This window comes from Athene noctua, chromosome 9 (assembly GCF_965140245.1).
Source record: "Athene noctua chromosome 9, bAthNoc1.hap1.1, whole genome shotgun sequence".
In the NCBI taxonomy this organism is placed as follows: Eukaryota; Metazoa; Chordata; class Aves; order Strigiformes; family Strigidae; genus Athene; species Athene noctua.
In genome coordinates this window covers 4,796,800-4,819,878 of record NC_134045.1, presented here as the reverse complement: position 1 = coordinate 4,819,878, position 23,079 = coordinate 4,796,800, and the positions used below count along the sequence as shown (strand labels likewise).

General features: G+C 50.9%; 1 protein-coding gene across 2 annotated transcripts in view; it reads right to left on the bottom strand.

The window, feature by feature from the left end:
- Positions 1-23,079, bottom strand: part of CPNE2 (copine 2) — a 56,166-nt gene that overhangs the window by 4,392 nt on the left and 28,695 nt on the right. For both annotated transcript variants that reach the window (XM_074913307.1, XM_074913309.1), the window contains 10 exons: positions 22,506-22,577; positions 17,914-17,997; positions 14,833-14,922; positions 14,490-14,588; positions 12,390-12,476; positions 11,536-11,595; positions 8,963-9,096; positions 8,086-8,140; positions 3,440-3,491; positions 2,110-2,243 (listed from right to left, as the gene is read on the bottom strand). In XM_074913307.1, coding sequence (XP_074769408.1) covers positions 2,110-2,243; positions 3,440-3,491; positions 8,086-8,140; positions 8,963-9,096; positions 11,536-11,595; positions 12,390-12,476; positions 14,490-14,588; positions 14,833-14,922; positions 17,914-17,997; positions 22,506-22,577 — 867 coding nt within the window. The remainder of the gene's footprint in view (positions 1-2,109; positions 2,244-3,439; positions 3,492-8,085; positions 8,141-8,962; positions 9,097-11,535; positions 11,596-12,389; positions 12,477-14,489; positions 14,589-14,832; positions 14,923-17,913; positions 17,998-22,505; positions 22,578-23,079) is intronic.

The following is a 23,079-nucleotide window of genomic DNA, read 5'->3' as shown; positions in this document are numbered from 1 at the left end:
ATTTAAAATCTCCCTTGATTAAACTATTAGTGCCAATGGAGGCGTGCAATTTGCATATGATTAGCGCCTCTGCTCAGTGTGGAGCCTGTGGGCTTCTCCCTCCCCCACTGATGCCTCGAGAGAAAACGGAAAAATGAGGAGCGACCTGAATTAAATCAAATTTAGTATTTCCTTGTGCCTGAAGCTGGGAAGAGCAACAGTGCTCAAGACAAGGCTGGAAAAGGTCCCCTTGGGGAGGAGGCTTCAGGTGTGACCCAGCTCTGCTCCAGGTAGGAATCAGGAAAGCTTCCAGGCAGCTCCTGCCACGTACATGCTGATGCCTGAGCTGGGGTGCTTTTGGCCAGCAAAACCCAAGGGCTAGACCTGCCATCCTCTGCAGGCAGCCCATTGCCACAGGGACCCACCAGGCACCCAAGCAAGTTCTGTCTTGCAGTGTTTAGATGCTTTTTGGCACCCTAAGAGGACACCCCCATCACCACCACCAAGACTGGACCCATGGCTGCAGCTCCCGGCACAAGCGGGTACCCTGGCGTCCCCTCAATCTCCAGCCTCGCCCTCCGAAACCACGCTGGCACTGGCTCCCTTGTAGCCCAGCACAACCCAGTATGGTTGTGCGAGGCCCCTGTGCTAAGAAGCAGCTTTTTGACATATGGATGTGAACGGTCTGCTGGACTAATTAATGGGGACTTCCAGGCCTGCTGAGCGGCTGCACGGGAACCCAAAGCCTGGCTTTGAGCCCTCTGCTTGTCTAAGTGGCGTGAAAAGCAATGATCAAACCAAGCCATCACGTGGTTTTCTGCAATTCCCCCCTCAAATATAAAAAGCTGTCCGAAGGGAAATAGCAGAAAGGTCTTCTCCTGGCAAAAGGTTCAGATTTGGCCATCAGCCACATCAGAAACATCACACTTTACAGCACGGCACGGGCTCACTCTCTCCTGCTGTTTGCAAGGCTGGATGTGCACCCCTAGATCTCCCTGGAAGATCTTCACAGAGGAGAGGGAGATGCTTCCTCCACCTGTTTGGTATGTGTTGAAGAGAAATTAGCTAAAGGTTTGAAGTCATGCTCAATCTCTTCCCTGTTGCTCGTGTTTCCCACCCATGCCACAGCAGCAGCATCACCGTCTTAGTGACCCCCGGGGACCCCAGGGCAGCCTTGCAGCATGCAGGAGCAGGAGGTTGGTTTGAAAGCAAGAACCATGCTCCTCAGGACTACTGCTCCCCACTTATCCATAAGGACAGAGGTTGCCTCCTCAGAGCAAAGCCCCTTGGAACTCAGCAGAGAATGTTTTAGGAAAAATATTAGGAGAGAACAAAGTTGTCCTTTCCTGTCTCCTGCCAGCTGTTAGCTGGCACACGTCAGGGACTCCTGAGCCCAAGCTCACGCTGGCAAGGTGATGAATAGCCCTTGATAGTTGGGTCTGCCATGAGCACACCCCCTCCCTCTCCAGACCTTCAGAGTCCTCAGCCCCAAGTACCATTCCAGGGTGCTCTCAGCTCCCTGACTCCACTGCGCACTGGCCTGTTGAATACCCAACACCCAGCCATTCCTCAGGGGACCTTGCTGGCCTCCCCTAAGAATAAGGGAAAAATCAACACTTTTCCACCATTCATGATTTTATGCATCTCTGATATTCCCAGTTGACCTCCTGGGCCAGAAGGTGCCAGCCCTATTGCTTCCCATACAGAAGTTGCTCCATGCTGCTGAGTGTCAACTCTCCCACTACCATTCCCAGGGCTGTTCCATCCTCTTTGAGGTAAGACATTTGTATAAATCCCAGGGACGCCCACCTCATGGCATCTCCCACCCTCATCTCAGTTCTCTCCTCAGTAATTTATTTTCCACAGCTGCAGTTTTGTTGACTGTTGTCAAGTTTCTGAGTTATTTTTTGCTTCCTAAAAAGCATTTGTAATGACTCTGCATTCTCCATCTGAAGTGATGACAGCCAACAGAGAGCCCACAGCTGCAGGGACCCCAGGAATGGTCCTGGTGGGAGGACCCTGCCTCCCTGCCCACAGCAAAGGGAAAGACAGAAAACCAAGCTCAGGCTTTGCCCTCCCCTGCCCAAAGCCATGGAATTGCCATCACACCATGGGATCTTACGGACTTACAGATGCAGACTCCTGTTGGGTGGCCTGAGCTGCGAAACGGGCCACGTGGTTGACGATGGGGGAGAAGTTGGTGGGTCCATAGAAGCGGATGTGGGGCAGGCAGGCCGAGTACGCTTGGACAATGCCCTCCACCCCTTCAGGGAAAGCAGAGAAGCCAGGCATTACAATGAGCCACGGCCCAGGCCCACCCCAAATCCAATTAAGCATCATTAGCTAATGTTGTAACAGGAGCTGAAGTTAGATCTGTCTTTTTCCTCTCCAAATTCATCCAGCTCCACAAGTTTCATCCACCTCAACTCAAATTTTCTAACAGCAGGGCTTTGTTCTTCAGTCATTTTATAGTGGGTCCTCAGACCTGGGGTAAGAGAGTCCTTGTAGAGTCCACAGTCAAAGAAGGCTTTCCTTGGGTTTCTGCAGAAATCTCAGAATCAGCCAAAGAGCAGGAGCAAAAAGAAAAGCAACTCCTGGTCTCTGAACGTAACTGAAACCACACAGACATGGAGCAGAGGTAACCGAGAGAAGCAAAGCTATCCCAGCAGCACCCTCTGAGCTCCCACACTGTGTTTGGGACCTGCAGGTCACTGGAGACCCTTCTGCTTCTGCCACACCAGAACAGGGTAAATGGCTGCTCTCCTGAAAGGATGCATGGCTGTGTAATTAAAAAATGACCAATTACACAGTTAATCGCTGATGATCAGTTCTTCGTGAAGGACCTGTCACTGATAAGAGTTGCAGGATGGTGCCTCCTGCACCCCGTAACACCTGCAGTAGATCAGGTCCAGTGAATGTTTTATAGCTACTGGAGAGGGACTGAACAAAGCAAAGGCAGCAGAAAAGCAGATGTTCACAGCCACCTTTCATGAACCAGCGAGCAAGGTTTGGAGGCTGCCCAAGCCACTGTTTTGCTGGGGTAAGGCAGGGGTCAAACCAGACAACTTCTGGAGACCACTTAGATCTGAGCAGTTCTTCAGCCATGGCTGTGACCAGCTCTCAGCTGCTAAATGAAGAATTAAGTCTGAATTCCCCATCTGCTAAACAGGTCTAGTGTTTCTTGCAGGCTTGCCGCAGGAGCAGACGGCTGGTAGGACACACCAGACATCAGAGCGAAGGCGGATTTTTCAGTCTGAATCCAGTTGCATTTTACCCTGGGCCTTCCTACACACCCCCAAATTTTCTCTGCTTTCCTCTGAGTGCACCATTAGCATGTGCTCTGCTTCATCGTTAATGTCTGTCTCTGAACAGACCTTGAAAAGTCCCTGAGATGTTACTAGAGAAATCAGAGGGAAAGAAGGAAGACACTGAAGGCCTCCAAGACCTAGCAGATGCTTACCTGAGCAGAATGGGTTCGTGGGATTGAAGTTAATGGCAAACTCATGGGACACCTGTGGAGAATAAAAGACCCAAATTAACATGAAGGGCCAGCGCAGAGCAGGTTGCTCACTATCAGTTTAGCTGATGCTGCAACGCTGGTTTGGGTCTGATGCTTCCCCGAAGCAGGACCGGGCGGTTGCAGATGTGACAGTACATCCTGCTGAGTCAGCAACACTTCCCAGCCCTCTGCTACCCAAACAGCAAGGAGCAGATGACACAAACGTTGTCAGGGTTGAGCAGCATTTGAGGATGGACTGGCTCATCAGTCCCCCCATCACGGAGCCACCTGAAATTACCACACCACGCATCCTTCTACAGCTATCAAAGTAGGTTTGTCCACACAGCTTCTCGCTGGGTGCTCAGAGGGAAAGGACGCAGAAGGGACACTCTCAGCCAGCTGGGACATCTCACCAGTCACTAGGAGAAATTACTTCATCTTATTGCAGGTTATAAAGGGAGAAAAGTCAATTAACATCACAGGAAGCCCCAATTCTGGCAGCATCTTGGTTCCCCATCTCTCTGAAAGTGGCACGGCACAGCAGGAGGCAGGGAGGAGGTGATCAGCTTCCAGGACAAAGCCAGCAGATGATTAGCTTCATCATCTGGGTCATCATGACGGTGAAAGGCAGCACAGGAGAGGTGACGTGAATACTTGATGTGACAGACTGCAAGTCCCAGCACAATCTGGGCTGGTTTTCATTGATTGTGAAACCATCCCTCCTCCAAGGCAGGTGCAAGATTCTTTAGGTTTTCCACCACCTCCTTTGAAGTTGAGGGAGATGCTCTCATGAGAAGGTCCTGTGGGACACTCCAACAGCAGATAGCCCTGCACACCCTGATCCCTGGCCTGTTGCACTAGCCCATCCAGAGAAACCAAACAGCAGTGCCGGCTGTCAATCACAAAACCTTCCTCATCTACTTCCACAGGGAGAGCCTACAGACAGAAACCACAGAACGCTGCGCAACGGTTGCTTTGAACCCATCTGTGCCAGCAAAGGCAGGGCAGCTCAATGGCCTGGGCACAAGAGAGGGTCAGGACTCCTGGCCTTCAGTATGAACCTTGCCAATGTTGGCGTGGGTCAGCAGCTTGCTTGGGGAACAACCATCATATCTGGGGGCTGAGGCATTCCTCACTCTGCCACCTGCAATTTAGGCAACGTAAGAAGCAGAAGACTCTCAGGAGCACCAAGGATGTGCAATTGCCTCTTCCAGCAGCTCTGAAAGTTGAAGGGGGTGATCTGGGCTTTCAGGCCACCAAATCAAGGGCTCTGAAACAAAAAGCTCCCACTCTGTTCGTGCCAGAATTACAAAACAAGGATATTTTCTCCCTCTCAGAAGGGTGGAGGTTTGCTGAGCTTCTCAGCCAGGGGATCGCTTCGGGACATGCATATTCATAATGCTGGCAAAACGACTGTCCTCTAAAGCACCGTGTGAAGCAGAAGTCCTCCTGAGACTGCAAAAGCAATACGCATCTGATTCAGACTTTCCAATTATACTGGGCATTGTGTTGAAAGCAGCAGAAACTATTTTTGCAAGAGGCTGTGGGGTGGGAAATAGCAACCAAACAAAAGTAGGTCAACCAAAAGTCCTCCCCGTGCTGCAAAGCTGACAAGCTGTCGGACCAGTGAATGTCAACAGTCTGCTTGGGTCTCTCCATGCCTGTTGAGCACAACCAGTAACGCTCCCAGCCACCAGTAACCCCAGGCTTAGACACTCAGTCTGAAATGCATGACTGTGTTTTGCATACGCCCTTTCTTGTGGAAGCCTCAATTTTGGGCAATATATTCAAATTCAAATTTCTTGATTTTCAGTTGTAGAGGCCTCGCTTTTTTTTTTTAGATGTTCAAAATTCTGCCATACGAGTATTTATAGACAAGGCAAACAAAAATATTTCCATGTTTTGCACTGCAAAAGAGGGGTTTCTCTTTCTTTAAAGCAGCAGTGGAATGGTTTGGAGCTGTGTTCCTCACTGTCTACAGAGCAGAAACCCTGCGTGGCAGAAGTGTTGCAAAACCTCCTCTGGAGTTTTTACTGATATTATAAACATGTCTTTGCTAGAAAATCCAACAGGAGGGCTTCAAAATAATAATAATTTTTAAAAAAGGATCTTGTTCCCTTTTCAGCTTGTACTTTGAAAAAACGTTTCTGTGGCGTCCAATTAAATGTATATGGAGCACCTACAGGTATCACATTCACCAGTAACTGAAACTTTCAAACCACCCCAAAGAGTAGGACATTCATCTGCAGCCAGCCTGTGCCCTCTTCCAGTCCTGGATGGAGACAGCTGTAGTTCCATCACTTCCCACAGCCTGGAGCCTGTGCCAGAGAACCGACCCCGCAGATTGTTCTGTGCCACCTCCCCAAGCGATGCCACCCCTGCTGTGACTCAGTTTCCCTGTATATGTGAAAAAAAGGCAAAAGGATGGAAAGCGTTGGGGGTGGTATGCTGGCGAAGCTGCCAGCTTCCTTTGGCTGACCCCATCTCCCAAACCCAGTGCGACCGGTGGGGCTCTGATGTTAAGCATCAACCTCTCCGCTGTCGCCTTGCCTTTGCTCATCCCCCAGAAAACTCAACCCATCTGCTTCCCTCTCCTGTTCCCTACTGGGAAACCGCTCGAGGCTCTCTACAGAGCTGTTACACGGCAAGATGTTCTTTGACATTTCCAATGAGACTTTTGTGTGCAAAACATCTCTCTCCGACTGGTGCCTGGGAAGCTTTGGGGGAGCCATGGCAACGGGAGCACAAAGCGTCATTTATACGGCTCTTATCTCTTAATGATCATCCCCATTTTCACTCTGCTCTGTGGGTACAACAGCCACCCTTCCTCATGTTGCCCTGGGAGTATCACCGGCCACACTGCTCCCTGCCGCCTGCCGCCGTAACACAGGGCACGGGTTTCAATGAAGAACTGCTGCTTTGGCTTTGAAATCACCCAACGAGTCTTGATGGCCAAAAAACCTTTAATGAGTGAGCCAAGACAGTGATGCGCAGACCTCGAGGGCCAGACGAGTGGGGGATGGATGAAGCCTGAGGCTGGAGCAGCACAGGGCGGTGCACGGGGGATGCCCCCACTGCTAACGTGAGACAAGCGATGGGTCACTGCAGGTGTTAGGACTGGTGACCTTTAGGCATGGGCCAAGCACCTGGGGAGGGAGAGCTGCTCTGCACTGGGGTTTACACAGACTTAGACGTCATTCTGGGAGAAAATGAGGTGTTTTTTCTGGTCGGGCTTACAGAGCATCCCCAGGCCCATGGAAGCAGTAGGAACTATTTCTGCAGCAGGATGCAGAAGGCAGCCACAATCAGCATCCTCGACCTGGTACCTGCCTCCAGTCTTGCAGGAAAGGTTATTGGCAGCCCATTCATGCCTTTCCCACCAGGACTGACCTGTCATCAGCATCAGCATCAGAGCAGGATGCTCACTGTGACCCATTCCCCCAGCAGCCTGAGCCACTGTACCCTTTCCATCCTCTCTGTGTTTTCCATTCCAATTCCCTTTCTCAAGTAATAAATCCCCAATGGCAGCTGGCTGTTAGTCCTTGGAAGCTGCCTACCAAGATTTTCCCACCAAAAGTGGTGAAGTGACAGACCAGAGACATTTGCCGGCCAAGGAGGATGAATCAGCTTCATAGTGCACATGGAGGGATCTTCTCCTGTGGCTGGGAAATGGCGAGAGCTCCCACTTGAGTCACATGAATTTTGGCTGCCAGGAGAGCAGAGAAAAGCGCAAAGCCAGAGAGGGCAAGACATCCCCAGCCTCGAGGGCTGGCAGTGATCAGCTTCCTGGCCTGATTGACAGCCGCTCATGACTTACGTGCCCTGCTGCGCTCAGCCCAGAGCAAAGCTCCACTTCCAACGACCACAAAAGGCTCGCTGAGATTCAACCCCAGCCCGAAGCTGGGAACTTCTCAAAACAAGCGAGCAGAAAGAAAATGCACATTAAGGGTGTGAGCAAAGAGCAACTAAAAGACCCAGCCAGTAATGAAAGATGGTGGCGTCCCAGCACATCTCAGCCATGAGAAGATGCTCCCATCAACCAGAGTGGGCTGCAGAGGCAGCCCCAGCCCCTGCCCACCCGATAAGCAGGATGCTCCAGCTCAAGCCCTTGCAGGATCAGGGTGCTTTTAACCCCAAATCCCAACAAAAGATTGCGGTGGCTTTTGGAAAGCCCCTCTGCTCCAGCCCTTGCAGGCTCTGCCCACGCAACATCACATCAAGGCTACCCAGCTCCCAGCCCCCCTCCAGACTTTGCCGTTGTCTGACACATTCATCCAGGGGCCTTTTCCCTTGCCCAGAATTGTTCCTGCCTCCTGCCAGGAAAATGAATCAACGCCTGGCTCTGCCCGTTAATGCCAAGGAGCTGCTGCTTTCATGCCAGCTTAGAAGGGAGGAACAGGCTGCCCGTGCCCCATCCCTGCCTTGACACCCACCCACACTGCCACATCTCATTCTCCACCAGCTGAAATCCTGCATCCGCCCATTCCTCCCCTGCCTGACAGCTTTTCCTTGACTGAGCCAGCTGGGAAGCCCCAGCAACTCTTCTCCTGCCCAGGCAATATCAGGACAAACCCATCTCAAATGTGCAGATGGCCGCAACACTTCACCTTCCAGTCCGGTGGGAGCTGGGCGCCGAATCCCAGAGCAGGAAACATCTTGTCTCTAAAAGAGAAGAAAAATGTATGGGTGTATTTACACACACGAAGCAGGCTTGCACGGCTCTTGCTATGGCCTCTCTGTGCTACCAGCTGCCCAACACCCAGCTGCAGTGAAAGCACCAGCTAAAAAAGTGTCAGCCTTCCCTTCTCCCAAAACAACACAGTGCCTTTAAAAATCATGAGAGCTGAACAGACAGATAATAGATGTTCCCCTTTGGCTTCTGATCTCTAGAGAAGAAAGAGTCCAGCTTTGCTTCCTCACCCATAGGGATCAGGAGCATCCTCTTGCCCAAACACCTGAGCCTCTTGCAGATGTGTAACCCTGGAGATTTAAAAAAAATTAACTATCCATTTTGGTCACAAAATCCTGCATGGCAAGACCAACAGATTTCTGTTTTGTTTTCTCTGTCTGATGTCTGAGATGATATTTTACTGTGTTGCACACCTCAGGGCGGCTGCGGAAGAAGGCAGCCTGGCAGCACAGCTACCAATGGCAAATTACCAGCAAGCTGAGGGCATCTGCCTCTGCACCAGGAAGGCACCGAGTGGCTGCTCTTCAGCTGCCCCCAGCAGAGGCTTCTCCATCTCTGGTAACATACCTTTTCTCTCAACAGCAGTGATGGGGGAGAGGAGAAAACTTGTCCTTACCCTCTCCTCCTCCTGCACTCCAATGTGTATTTCCCCCATGGAGCTTTTCAAAAGCAAGGTATTATTTGGTCCTGACTTTGCAGTCAGGAAATCAAGGTACATGCATCCCAGCAGCCCCTCGGGAAGCCAGAGAAACGTCTGCAGAACAGGGGAGGAAGCAGAAGGGCAGGGTGCTTACGAGTCATAGTCCTGGATGATCTGGCCGACAGCCCAGATGGCCGACAAGTACTCGTTTGTCCCCATGGGGTTGATATAGTGCAAAGAGGAGGGATCTCGTGGGTTCCCATTGGAAGCTGTGAAGTCAATCCCAACCTGGGGGACAAGAGAGAAGCACAGACCCGTCCTCCATTAGCAGACACCACCACAGACCCGGCCACTGAGCCTCCATGGCCTTTGAGATCCGCACACAGTCCCATCAAGACCCAAACCTCAAACTTTTGAAAAAGTTTAACAAAATCCAGCTCTTCACCTTCCCTAAAAAACCTGATTAAATACTAGGTTAGGCAAAGTTATTCATTATTACATCTACATTTTTCACCAGCAAGCGTTACATGAGGTGTCCTGAAGCAGCCCCTGCTCCTGGAGCCAGTCACCGGCATCTCCAGCTCAGGACTCTCACCACCCCTCTCTCAGGCATTAAGCTCAGGAACTGAGTAGTGTCATGGACACCAAAGCAGCCAGGGCAGCATGGGCATTTGGATCTCAAGGTCTTTGACCAAAGAGTCACAATCCTGAGAAGATCTTTCCCTCTCTTCACCAGGCTTCCCTGGAGACCAATATACGATGAGTTCTCAGGGGACTTTGTCAGCAAGGCACTAATTTTTCTCCCTCCTCAATTAGGTTTTCTATTTAAAGACATTTGTAGAAATGCCTATCTCAGACCCAGTTAAATCTGGTCAGAAGAGGCGAGACGCTGAGCCACCTGATTTGAAATGACTGGGAAGGAAGAGTTGGGAAGAGGCGAGCAGGAGGCGTGACTGCGCTTGCCTTGTTTGCTTAGCAAATAGGCAAAACCCAAAATAACTCTGCCTGCTAAATTGAGCTCAGGGGATTCGCGAGGGATTTTGTTCCGTATCCATAATGGGAGAGGATGAACTGCGATTTGGCTGAGAAGGGACATTGGCCTGGCTGGGGCAAGAAGACGTCACAGCCCGGGACATGCCACCACCCTGTGCCAGGGTGGCTGGTAAAACAGGCTTGACAGGACAAGGGGTCATGGTTTTAAACTGGAAGAGGGTAGGTTTAGATTGGAGGGAGAAATGTCGTAGGATGAAGGTGGTGAGACACTGGCACAGGTTGTCCAGAGAAGTTGTGGATGCCCCATCCCTAGAAGTGTACAAGGTTAGGTTGGACAGGGCTTTGAGCAACCTGGTCCAGTGCAACGTCTCCCTGCCGACAGCAGGTGGGTTGGAGTGATGGTCTTCAAAGGTCCCTTCCAACCCAAACTATCCCATGGTTCTGTGAAAACACAACTTCTTTGCCAAGTGCCCTTACAGCCTTACCAACCTGTGGTTCACTGCGGTAACACCCACACCCGTGCACCCAGGTCCTGCCGAGCCACCATGGGGACAGCCGGAGAGCAAGAGGGAAACTGAGGCACGGGGAGGGGGCTCAGTGGAGGCAGACAGGCACATGCCCCACTCGTGCAAACATTCCACCAAGAGCAGCACTTAGGCAACAGATTTCAGAGGGATGCAGCTGGTCTGCCTCCAGCATGAGGCAAGCGGCCGGGCACAGTGCCCCCCTCTTCTCTGTGGCTTCAGCCCTTCTCTCCCCACCGTATCCCTTGGCAGGGAGGACACCAGTGACCTTTCCAAATTGCAGGGGTGTCCACGGCAGTGTCCTCCACCCAGCTCAGGCATTTCTGCAGTGTTGCACCCATCGCAAAACCCACCCAGGCTTTTTGGAAATGCCTCAGGAGGGGGAGAAACCCTCCAGTAACCAGCAGTTGTTTAGATGGGGGATGGAGGGGAGATTTCTGCATTCAAGCCTAATTCACACAAGAGCTCCGTGCTACCAATAAACTTAATGATTTTCTCTTCTATCTGCTCTCCAGCACCAAGACCTTCCTTAGCACACAGAGGCAGAACAGCACACAAAAAGCTCTCCCAGTCGCTCCTGTTCCTATGGCAACTCTTCCTCCTCCTCCTCCTACTCTCCCCCCATCATGTTTTTAGATGAAACAACAAAATACAAACTGAAATACTGTGAGTGCCCGCAGCTCTCCGGATACTGCACCAGAAAAGTTTGCAGAAATTGAAAATCCTGCTTCTGCATGTGGCAGTTTCACTCAGGGTTTGTAATGCCCTTGATTAGTTACTCCTGACAAGCTGTAGTCCAGCTTGAAAGAAGGTGGAAATGCCAGTACAAATGCAGAAAACCATCTTGTTAACAGCCCAAAGCCTCTCAGCTGGCTTCAAAATAAGGAGAGCTTCCTTAAAAAAATGGAGGGTGGTTAAACCCTGCAACGGGGAGAGAAGTCAGTAACATTTTGTGATGGGTCAGAAGGTCTTTGTGCAAGTCTGATTTTCAGTCAAAGCCTAGCCAGCTCCCTCCATGCTATTGGACGCACCTGAGAATCACAGTAACAACCCCCCAAAACCCCCCGAACCACATGGTTTAACAGGGCAGTTCCTCATTGCCACAAAAAGCCACCCAAGCTGGTGGCAAATCTCACACAGAACCTCCCTCCTGTTTTGACTACTGCATATGTGTGACTATTACTGGGCAAAGAGGAGCAAAAGTCCTTACAGTAAACATCAGCTGGCAGCCTCCCAGGATGTAGTCCAGGAAGGAGAAATCTCTGGTTATCTGAAAGAAAAACAATTAAAGTGTTTCAGCAATTTTCACAATTTTGTTTGCACAATTTCAGCAATTTTGTTGCAGAACAAAAAAAACCAAATACACGGAAAGTGCCCAAGCCCGTGGTCACTGTGAGTTTGGGCCTTTAGGGACCTTCAGCCACGTGGCAAAGCAATAGAGGAACCGCTTGGGTCTCCCACAGCAGCGTTCTGGTGCCTCATGAGTCACGTGGGGCCAAGCAGGGCCACGTGTTGGTCCAAAGCTGGTGTGGGATGCCTGGACAGGGATCCTTGAGAGCTGGAAGTGTTCATCATGGTGAATTGAATGAAAGATCTTCTCCCCATGGCCAAAACAGTCTCACACCACCCACAGATCTGGTGCAGGAAGAGCTGTGTTGGTGCTTTCCTCGTTCCGCTGCTGCCATATGAAGGGAGGACTTCGCCAACACCCCAGCTCAGAAGAAAGACCTCTCCCTCCCGCACCCAAACCTTGCTCCCAAGGAGACACCAAGCAGTTGGTAGGTGCCTGCAGCCTGGGCTTCATGCAGATGCTGCCCATGTTGAACACCACCTCCTACTTGGTCTGCAGCCACCCAGGCACGAGGTGACACCAGCAACATGGTACATCAGATGCTCCAAATGGAGAGAAACCCAATCAGAAGGGAAATCCCACTTTCATTCGTGCTCCAAAGATGCTGTGCTTGGAAACACAAGGGTGCTGGAGGCAGAAGAAGGGATGGGTGGAGCTCAGGAAGGCCCAAGCTTGGTCAGGAGCGGAAGGAAACATCCCAGCAGTGTACTCACTTTGCAGGACTTGACAATGATGATCCCAGAGTTCTTGTAATTCTTTTTCTTCTTTTGCTTTTTGGGGTTAATGCACTCTAGCTCGAGCTGAAACACATGAGACAGACACCGGTGTGAGAGCAGTGCTGGGCTGCAGATGCCACCACTGGCCACATCCTGCAAGCACCCTCCCTTCATGTGTTTCACAGTGCTGAAGAGATATAAATGAATCACAACGAGCTACTAGTATTTAATGATGGAAACAGAGGCACAGGACCTGTTTGGGAATGGGCTGCTTATTCTTTCCAGGGTCTCTCACCATGCCCAGGACCTGGTGCATGGCAGCTGAGACATCCCAGTGAGGCTACAGGGGTCTATGTGATGGGATGGGGTCAAATGGGATGGGACGTGTCAAACACATGAATAATTAGGGCAGGCCACCACCTTTTCTCAGAAGCACTGAGAAAGCAAAATGCCTCTTGAAAACTCAAAACATTTTTTTTAAATTTAAAACTGAATAAAAACTCTCGTCAAAGAAGAAAGTTTACATGTGGGTTGGTCTGGGTGAGAGGGCAGGACTTGGCAGGGGGAGCACGGAGAGAAAGCTGTGTCCGTTCTTCCACTGCATAAAAATGGGAAAATTTTAAATACTAAAATCCTTAAGCTTTCTCAATGTGAATGTTGCATTTCTCTGACTGAACAAAATAAAAAATATAAGATCTTTTGACAAAACCTCCAAACTCTGAAAAACCCAAGCAGATGGTTCAGCCCAGACCCACCAGCGGGTAGCTCACATAGGGGTCCCACATGGGACAGTGGTGACCAGTCTGTGCCTTCTCCCCCAGCATCTTGCTCAGACCAGCCCGGTGATGGCCCCATACCTGCTCAGAGCAGCCCAGTCATGGTCCTGGACCTGCTCAGATCATTTGGTGACAGCCCCGGACCTGCTCAGAGCAGCCCAGTGATGGCCCTAGGGATGGCAATGAGCCAGGCTGTGGCTGGACAGTGCTGCTCCCAACCTGCAAGCCATGCCAGTGTGTGGTGCCACTTCTGTCCTCACTTCTGTACCCCCTCATCAGTGTGGCCACACGAAAGGATGACACAGGAGCCACCCCAGGGAGAAAGGATGCTGAAGGGCGATGCACAGCAGTGGTGAACAGTGGCCACTTGATTTTGGAGCCACCTTCCTCTGCCTGGAGCTCACAGCAGCTCCACTCAGAGTGGCATTAGCTGGGGAACAGCTTTACCAGGGAATGGAGGGCACCTGACCTTTCATGATAAGCCAAGCAAGGGGAAGAGGCAGAGAGAGCCCGTCCCCAGGGGGACCTGTGTTAACACACAGGGGTGCAGCAGCACAGGCATGCAGCAAGGCAAGTTTTATTCTCTTCTAACCAGCATCGATCAGGGTCCAATGGAGAGATGATTTTATTGCTAGGCTGTAGGCTGAAATTCCAGCAGAAAAACAAGCTCCATGCCTGCCTCTGGCACCATCAGCTTGTGCAGTCCTAGAAAGTCCTTCATGTCTTTGTGCCTTAGTTTCCCCATCCATAAATTTTTTCTCATTGCACCACACATTGTGTTTTACACACCTCTACGTCCTGACCAAGACCTCCTCTTGATTTCATAATCCTAGCGATGACAGCCCTACTTATCCAGGAGTCCTCACAACATGCCTTAAATCAGGTGGCATTTGCTAAGGCTTTTGGCCACCACTTTGTTGGGAAGACGGGGACACCTTTGGCCACAACACCTCTGTGGAGTCGCACAGGAGCTGGCATTCCTGGGGACCAGGCTGCCCCGGTTGCAGACGCAGACCAGCAGCATGTCACACCTTCCCTTCTGGCCCCCAAAACCCCAAGGCACCCCTCAAATCATGGGTGCTGCTCGGACATCTCATCAGAGCCCGATTTTCAGCCAAGACTGCCCCAACCCTCTCTCTAGCTCAGATGCTTTAGCTACAACCGTGGCCTGGGTCACTCATGGTGTGGGCAGAAGGAGAAAGGAAGTTGGACTTGGCTTCTTCTCAGCACAGGCTGAGGATCTCAGTGCAAGCACCAAATCCCACCACCAGCCCCGAGAAGCCCCTTCCTCATTCTTCCCCAAAAGCATGCTGGCACTTACTGGAAAGGCATCTTGGGCTTCACACATCCTGGCCACCGAGGTCTGAAACTCCCCAATGAAGTCGTGTCCCCCATCACTGTCGTAGTCATAACACATCACCTATGGTGAAGAAGTGCAAATCAGCCTCAGATGCAGTAACTATCTTCTGCGAGGAGACCTACCGAAGTTCCCAACCTCTCCTGTTGGAGATCCCAAACAAGTTTGGTTTTTTTTGTTTTGGGGGTGGTTCTGCTTTGGTCTGGTTGGTTGGTTTTTTATAATAAACCAGCATGGTGTTTCAGATGTTTAATGCTCAGTCCCAGAGGCTGACCACCACAATACAAGCTGAAGGGCTCCCGGTTACCTTTATCAGCTTCTCCACATCTCCATCGCACAGTGACACCAAAGGCACAGTGAATGGCTTCCAGACGGGGTCCAGAGTGTACTTGATCACCTGGGGGATGGGAACAGAGGGATGCCCTTACAATGGGCACATCTGCAGGGGGAGATTGCCACAAAGTGGGGACACGTTGCCAAGAGCGACTCTGTGCCAGGTTCTCAGTGGGGCAGGCCAGGCAAGCTGCAGAAAGCCCCATCTCAGCCCTGATCTGCCTCTTTAACTTAAACACAGCAGCTCTCCCTTCTCAGGCTGTAGTACATGTGAGTTACAATAGATTCGTTTGCATTATGTTGGGTGATCTCTCCACCTCTGGGGGCAATTAAGTGAGCCTGCTTGAGAAAACAGCTGCAGCAGACTGGGCAGCACAGGCCCAACCATGCCCAGAGTGTGGGCACAAACACTTACCCCAACAGTTCAAGCCCAGCAGCTACTATTTATGCTCTCTGCATCCCACTGCTTGAACCCTACTCATTGTTTACTCCCCCCCAGCACTGCCTACACCCATCTGGGGTCTGACCACTGAGAAGATGGAGCAGTGGGATGCCACAGCCAGCCGGGAAAGCCAAACAGCCCTGGACACGTCCAGCATTCTTGCCTCATCTGCGTAACATCTGCTGCCTGAGCTGGAGAAATAATTGATGCTTTTTGACATTTCCTGAGAGAATGAAATCGCTTGGTGGAAATCTAATCAAACGCTAGCTGGCTGCAGGCACATGCTGCATATGTCAGAGATGCCTTCGAGGCAGGTGAAGACCCTCCTTCACAAAGGTGTGCTCACAAAGAGAGATTCACGTGAATACTAGGAAAGTCAGACACGGGCAGCAGATTAACCCTTCTCTGTGCAAGGCAAACATGGGGGATATGTGGCGTGGAGGACCTTGGTCTTCTTGCAACAGCACAGCCCAGTGAGGAAGAGGCCCGTGGCTGCTGCCGCGGGCAAACAGGCACACAGGACCTGCAACAGGCATCTTGTTTTACAGCCAGGCTCTTGCGCGAGACCGGGGGAAACCCTGACATTGCAAGCACAGTTTAGTCGAGAATTTGTAAACACCTCCTCCGGGAGGCTGGGAAGAGCAGGGGGAGCCCACGCACCCCAAGATGGTGCCCGCACGCTGCTAGCCGCCGGGTCCCCAGGGTGGGTGGGGAAGGATGCAGCACCTCCAACACCCAGCGCCCAGCTGGGCGTTCACACTGGCACTGAAATAACAGGCTGTAATGAGCGCACTAATCCTTCCCTGCCAGACACCTCTGTAGTGGCATGAGAAGTGCCAGCATCAGACTGAGCACTGGCTATATTCCCACACCAAAACCTGCAAGAACGGGGAACCATATTTCTTCATATCAGGCCTCAAATAAGGAAGATGGTCAGCTGGTATGGGATTCCGCTGAGGGCAGAGGGATACATTTGGGCTGGTAAGGAGGAGGCTGTTGCAGCACACATTACTTGGAAGAAAACCTTGCTAGACCCTTATCCAGTGAGACAAATCAGAGGAAAAATCAATATTAACATCTGCTCCCCAAAAACCTGATCTGCTTATAGAGCTCCCAGCAATGGCTGGTGCACAGCCACACTCCCAATTCCCACGCTTCTTCCAGGAGGAAGGGCTGCAGGTCACTCAAAATCCCCACGTCTGAGAAATACATCTCAGTGAGTCAAAGCCCAGCTACCCACACATAACGAGGAGGAAACAACCAAACAAGGTCCCAGCCTGCTCCTGCAGAAGAGAAATACTAAGGTCGATATGAATTAAATATGCACAGAAACGTGTGTGGGAAAGCACCAAAAAATAAACAGCAGAGCTAGGGTTAAAAGGATGGCCCATATCAGTACCACAGGACACACGGTGTTACACACATCCTGGAGCTCATGTGCACGTGGGTGTGCAAGTGAAGGAAATCCTCATGGACTTTTCACAGCAGTGGCAAAAACCAGCGTATGGAGAGACTTTGTAAATAAATACCACCCTCTTCTGCATGAGTTCACACTGTATTTTGTTAAGCAATTTGCTGTGGTGGGACAGTGACGTCCTTAACCAAGACTTGAGGGGACAAGACAAAGACGGGGGTGAGATGGAGATGGGAAAAAGAGGGGTGCGAGATGAGGTGTGATGGGACTCTCCTCCTCCAACACAGGGGTTGCTGTGAGCCCCTCCTGCAGCTAATGCCCCCTCCTCTTTCTGCCAGCTGCCAAGAGCTACATGAAAAAAAAAAAAAAAAAAAAAAAAAAGCCATGAAACAAGCTTTGAAGAGGGGGAAAAAAAGCTGTTGAAAAGTAATTATTAGCCTGGTTTTACATCAGAAGCCAGCCTTTTGCCTCTCCCAGCAAACACCCCTGCAGGCGTGCTTCTCCCTGACCGTGCTGTGCCTCTTATTCGTAATATCCCTGGCTTTAGCAGCTTGACAACATAACTAGAAGGGTGCTCAACTCGAAATATCACAGCGGGTATAAACGCGGGACAGGGCAGGGTCAGTTGCCCCTGACTGTACCCACTGGGATGCTGGTACAGGTCTCCGCCTTCTCAGGCAGGGCTCCAGCTCTGTTGGACACAAGTCTGAGTGCTGTGCAGAGAAGCTGGACATGCCTGAGCATCCTCCCAGGTTAGCTGAGGATCTGGCAAAAGCTCGTTTTAACCTTTCCCTGCTGCTGTTCCGTGGGCTGCCTCTCACCACCTCTCTCTACCATCTCCCCACGTCACAGCTCATCCTGCTGCTCCTGCAAGTGGAGGGAAAAAGGTCCAGGGCTCAGCCCATGCTCAGGGTGAGCTTAGAGGTTACCACAGGTTAGAAGACCACCTCCACCTCTGCTTGGTAGATACAGTACTGTGTAATACTGAACATATCTCAAGACCTTGCTGGCCTCAGTAAATCTTCATCTGCTGGAGTCCAGCAGCCTCAGCTGGACACTAGGAAGGCAGCTGTAAAGTCCTGAAATCCCTGGGTCCCACCCTGCTTTATGGGTGATGGGTAAGATAATGCCATGAAGAGCAAGAGGACCTGATATAAGGATAGTGGTGTCTCAGCACCTTGGGTTAGAGTCATGCTCACCTCTGTTCTGTGGACCAGCATCCATTTCCCATCGTCACCTGGTTTATAAAACTCCAAGAAGGGGTCTGACTTTCCAAACAGGTCCTGGGGGAGAAGAACAGGGCGGGTTGCACAGTGCTCTGCAAGCAGCGACAGCCAGTCCAAGAGAGACCTCCTTCCCCCAGCATTGCCAACCCTGCAGACACCCTCATGTCCTCAGGAGACCATCTCAAGCACACTGGCAAACAGGCAGCCCCCACAGGCCACACCTCCGTGGCCTGGGCACATGAACCCTCTTGACGTTGCATTGCGTTTTGGCACCGATACGGCGGGCGAGCCGGCACCCCGGCACGCAGCGGTGGGCTTTGCCGGTGGGTGCCTGCCACCCAGCGAGCTCTCCGGACACAGATGTCACAGAAAACAACCCCAGCTGGGGAGGCAGCTGCTTTTGGTCTTAGAAAAACATCCAAAGCTTCAAAGGAAAAACAGAATTATGAAGTGCACGAGTGTCTTGGGGGAAAAAGGAAAAAAAACCACCCTCCTACACACAGCCATAAAGCATGAGCAGAGGAAATCTTTAAGGAGCAAACTGCCCTGGTGTTGACAGAGATCATGTAACACCCTCCGAGATATGCAGCCCTGAGTCAGTGTGTGCTGCCTTTCCTGCCAGTGTCTCCTCAGATATTCCCCTGATAAGGGCTGCTGGTGTATGAGAAATATGTACACATACACAAGCATCCTTGCTGGTTATTGCATGGGGGCTACTTTGAGGCACCCATAGCCCAGAGAGGAGTGTGACACTTGTGGCACTGACACAAGGAAACTCCAACATTTCTAAGCAGAACCAAGAACCAAGCCTAAAATGTTCCAAATGATTAATTGAGAACTCAAGCCATTTCAGCTGGGTTTTTCCTCCCAGAGGCAGGTGGGTGCATAAGTCCTGCAAAGAGTTGGAGGAACCTCTTACAGGTTTGAACAGGAGCTTTTTTGGGCTTCCAAATGATGGGGTGGGAATGCAGGGGGCTGGTCATGGAGGAGGAGGAAGCATGGGCACACCAGAGTCCCTGTCCATAGCCAGCCTGGGAGGTGGGGGCATGGACGGACATGGGCTCTAGTGATGCCCCAGCAGAAAACACATTAACATTTCTGTTCAAATCCTGTTTCCAAAGCCAGCCAGCAAAGTAAATCACTGCAAAGTGTTTTGGCTTGGAGCAACTATAACCTGCTTCAGTCAAAATTCTTCTGCCAGAAGAGCAGACCATAAAGGCTCATGGGGATGCTCTCTGGTGAGATAAGGCTATTCTTCTCCTGCCCTTTTTCACATGTTTGTAGGGGAGAAAACCAAGCCATTCTTTCTGCAGGGTTACAGTTATGGCACAGCTCTGATCCTGCTCACCCACAGCCTGGACTTGGCACTTTCAACCCTCACTGATGGATCAAAGAACCAGCAGTGGGTACCTGACCCTGCCAATGCCGGCTTAACCTGCAACCCAACGTGGTTTCATCAGCACCAGCCCAGTGTGGGCTGGTGGCAGCAGCAGCTCAGAGGAGAGCAGGGAGCTTTGAAGGATGTCTGCTGCCAACCCACGCAGAGCAGCCTAGTTTGCCAGTCTGGTCAGCCTTGCTCCATTCAGAGCAGGGTGGGAGATGCCTCCAGGCCACAGGATTGTGGGCTGCTATTTTAAAATGTCAAAACCACAAACATCTCACCCCTGTGAGCCTGGTGGGAGATAGAAACAGAGCAACCAAAGGAGCTCAGTAGACCAGATCAATCTGCAAACTGGTCCAAGCACCTCAATCATCCAAACTGGTTCTTGCACATCATGGACAAAGAGGGCGGAGGTGGCACTTTCACCAGAGGCAGCTCCCCAAAGCACAGCTTCCAGCACCAATCCTGGCTCGCTGTGCTTGCTCTCCCCCCACCGTGTCGAAGCATCGCTGCCCTCCTGCCATCCCCACAGCTGTGGTGGCACACATGGCTCTGAGGCCAAGTTCACCAGGGCTGGTCCCAGGTGAAAACACCTCCTCTTCTGCAAGATATTTTTTATTAAAACAGCTCTCCTAAGAGCTCATCTGACATAAGGTACAAGACCCTTAGGCTGGTTCTGCTGCTGACATGTTCCCTCTGCGTAGCTTCAGGATTTAAAGCAAGGTAGTGTACGGGAGAGCTGAGCACGCACACGACCAATGTGATCAAGCAATGCCCGTTTATTACAACTAAGAAAGCCCTTTTATAATGTTCTCCCGCACACGTGAGTAACATGCAGTACAAGTCCTCAAGACTGGACAGTTAACTTAGCCCGCGCTTTAAACCTTCTTATGATTGGATAAAAGGTGCCACATCAGCCTTGCCAGGCTGCCTGCCTTGTGTAACTTCCTCTTCCGTCCCAACCCCTTGCGGGGGCTGTTTGTCTTGTCAAATTTCTCCCCCCTCATTCAGGGTCACATCCTTATCGCATTCTTGCTCAGGCTGAGGCTCTTATCAGTCTTGTTCTCACGCAGAATTGCTCACATGTCCATTCTCTCACAGAAAGCCCTCTAGAATCCCAACAGTAGTGAGACGCAGGTGGAGAAACCACGGACATGTGAAGGGGAGAAGGACCTGCCCACAGCCTGAGAGAGGTCTCAGCCTCAGGGTGGTCATGGCAGAAGAGCTGCTTGGGGCTGAATATGGCTCCAGGTTGGGTTTGTGGCACAGCTGCTGGTCAGGGATGCTCGCAGCTTTGGCTCGGCATGTGCAGCAAGATGATCCCATGGCCCCGCCATGAAATCCAGTGAGATCTGATCCCTTCACATGATGTCCAAGCCTCTGGCTGTGCTCCCCAGATACATGCTGCATGGTGCAGGAGGGTGTCACTCCCTCAGGCTGAAGCCTTACCCCTGTGGTTTTTTGCTTAGCCACTTCTCCACTGCCTTTCCTAAGCTTAAACAAGTTCTACCCAGCTCCCATAGTTGCATTTCACCCATGACTAATAATGGCCCCAAAATATTGTGTTTCATCCAATTTCCTTGGTCAGAGACCGTTTTAATTTGTGTGAAGTGACCTGAACATCCTCTGCCCATGAGCAGGACTTTGAGCACTGCAACGCTGCGCTGTGTTATAGGAATCAGCAAAGAAACCTCATCAGCTCTTGGTGATGGCAGGCGGTCTCTGAGGAAGGCCCTTTCTGCTGACACATACTGAGGGTGACCCAGAAAGAACAGGATTATTCGCAGTCCTTATCCCAGTATAACCAGGTAGATGATGACTTTCTGTACCTTGACTGTGGGTCTGAAGGGCAGCAGACCCACAGGTATCATGGCCTGGTTGAAGAATATCAAAAGATGTCACCTTTGCATAACCTGGTAGAGGAACTTGGTTGCAAACCAGATTAGAAAGGCAACTCGTGCCCATGGAGCAAGTGATGCCACCAGTGAAGCTGCCGACACAACAAGTGGATGTATGCCTGAGGCACCAGGGCTGCAGGGAGCACCCAGGTCCTTGGCCCTACTCTTCACAATGGCCACAGCTGCCAAAGGGATGCTGAAGTACAAAGCTGAAGCACACCAAGACTGCTGTGAAATCCCATCCCTTGCTTTGCAAGGCTTCTTCTTGGGGTGCTGGAAGAAAACTGTTGCATTAGGGATGTCCTCATTGACAGGCATGGGGTTGACCCTTGGCCATGTCTCAGAGGAAGCCACCAGCTCAAGGACATCTTCCAGCCCATTTATGAAGCGGAGTTATTTGGGGATTTCTTAACAGGGGCATTTGGCTCCTTGCACTAGGCAGGGCAAGCAGGAAGGCGAAAAAACAACCATTCCCAACAGGTGGGAAAAACACTTGGATAAACCAGGTATCCATCCAGTTTGGACAACAGGACTGGAGAAACCACATCTTCTGCCCCAGCAAATACCCTTCTGCCTGGATGCTTGCTTTACCCGGGTTTGAAAACTGAGGGCCATCCTGCCAATAATGCAAGCTCTGGAGAGACTAGGAAGAAGCAAAAAAAATAATATTCCCATCAATTGCTTAGCAACAGCACTGGTTTAAGAGAAATAGTGCTGGTTGCCAGGTAAATAAGGTCAAATGGCTTTGCTCAGAAAGGCTCATGGTTTCCTATGTATCATACCCAAAGCAAAACTCATGCATTACCTGCCTCCGTGAGGTCAACACTTCTTCCTTGGAAAAGACGGGCCCTATTGTTTAATATACAAGCAGATATTCACTCCATTTCCAGAGGCAACAAGCCAGAAGGTTTCAGCACTTCTGAGACACAGGTTCAAGGGGCATCAAAACTGCCAGCTCCATCAGGAGACACTTCCAAACAACAACCACTGAAGTAGTAAATCTGCTGCCTTTAAGACATGATAGCACACAGAATCTGTGCCATAATCCTTCCATCTCAGCACGTGTGATGAAGAGAGCAATACCATGACAATAGGGAAACTGAGGCACAGGCATACCCAGCAGCCAGTGGCATGGCCAGAACTTGAACCCCTCTAGTCTCAACCTAATGCTTTCTCCAGTAGGACTATTTTCTGTCACTGCTATATGCACAAGCAGAGATTTCTTTAGATCCTTTAGCCTAGGAAGGGCAGTTTAACACTGCATCCCCAGACACAACCCCTCTCACCTTTTTATCCAGTTTTCTTCCAGCCATGCTCAGAGTAATCACCCTGTTATCCGAGAGCTCTTGGGCAGCTATCTGAAAGACAAGGGAAGGCTGCATTCATTTTCAGCACGAAAATAAAGTGAACACCAAGTCAGAGGAGAATCCAGACCCTGAGGACATGCACTCTGAGGATACCTGCACAACTTCTGCAAAGCTGCATTTCCCAGCTATGACATAATGCAAACAGTATTTCACTATTGAGGAATTAAACTGATTTTACCTTTGCAGATCAATTTGGGACCAAAGCTTACTTCCCAGCTTCTCACTGGAATGGACAAGAATGGAGAAAAAGCCCAAACTTCTCCTGGATGGGTACTGTCATTCTTCCTGCACAGAGGCAGTGACACACCAGCTTTAAACCAAAACAGGATATGTTATTTCAGGAGGCTACCAACTACGATGCTGGTGCTGCAGCCCCATGACATCCACTGAGCTCCACAGCCTCATTGTTGGGGATGAGTCCACATGAAACACGTTCAGTTGCGGGACTGGGAGTCAACAGGTATGATTAAGCCTCTTGAATGGACAACCTGAA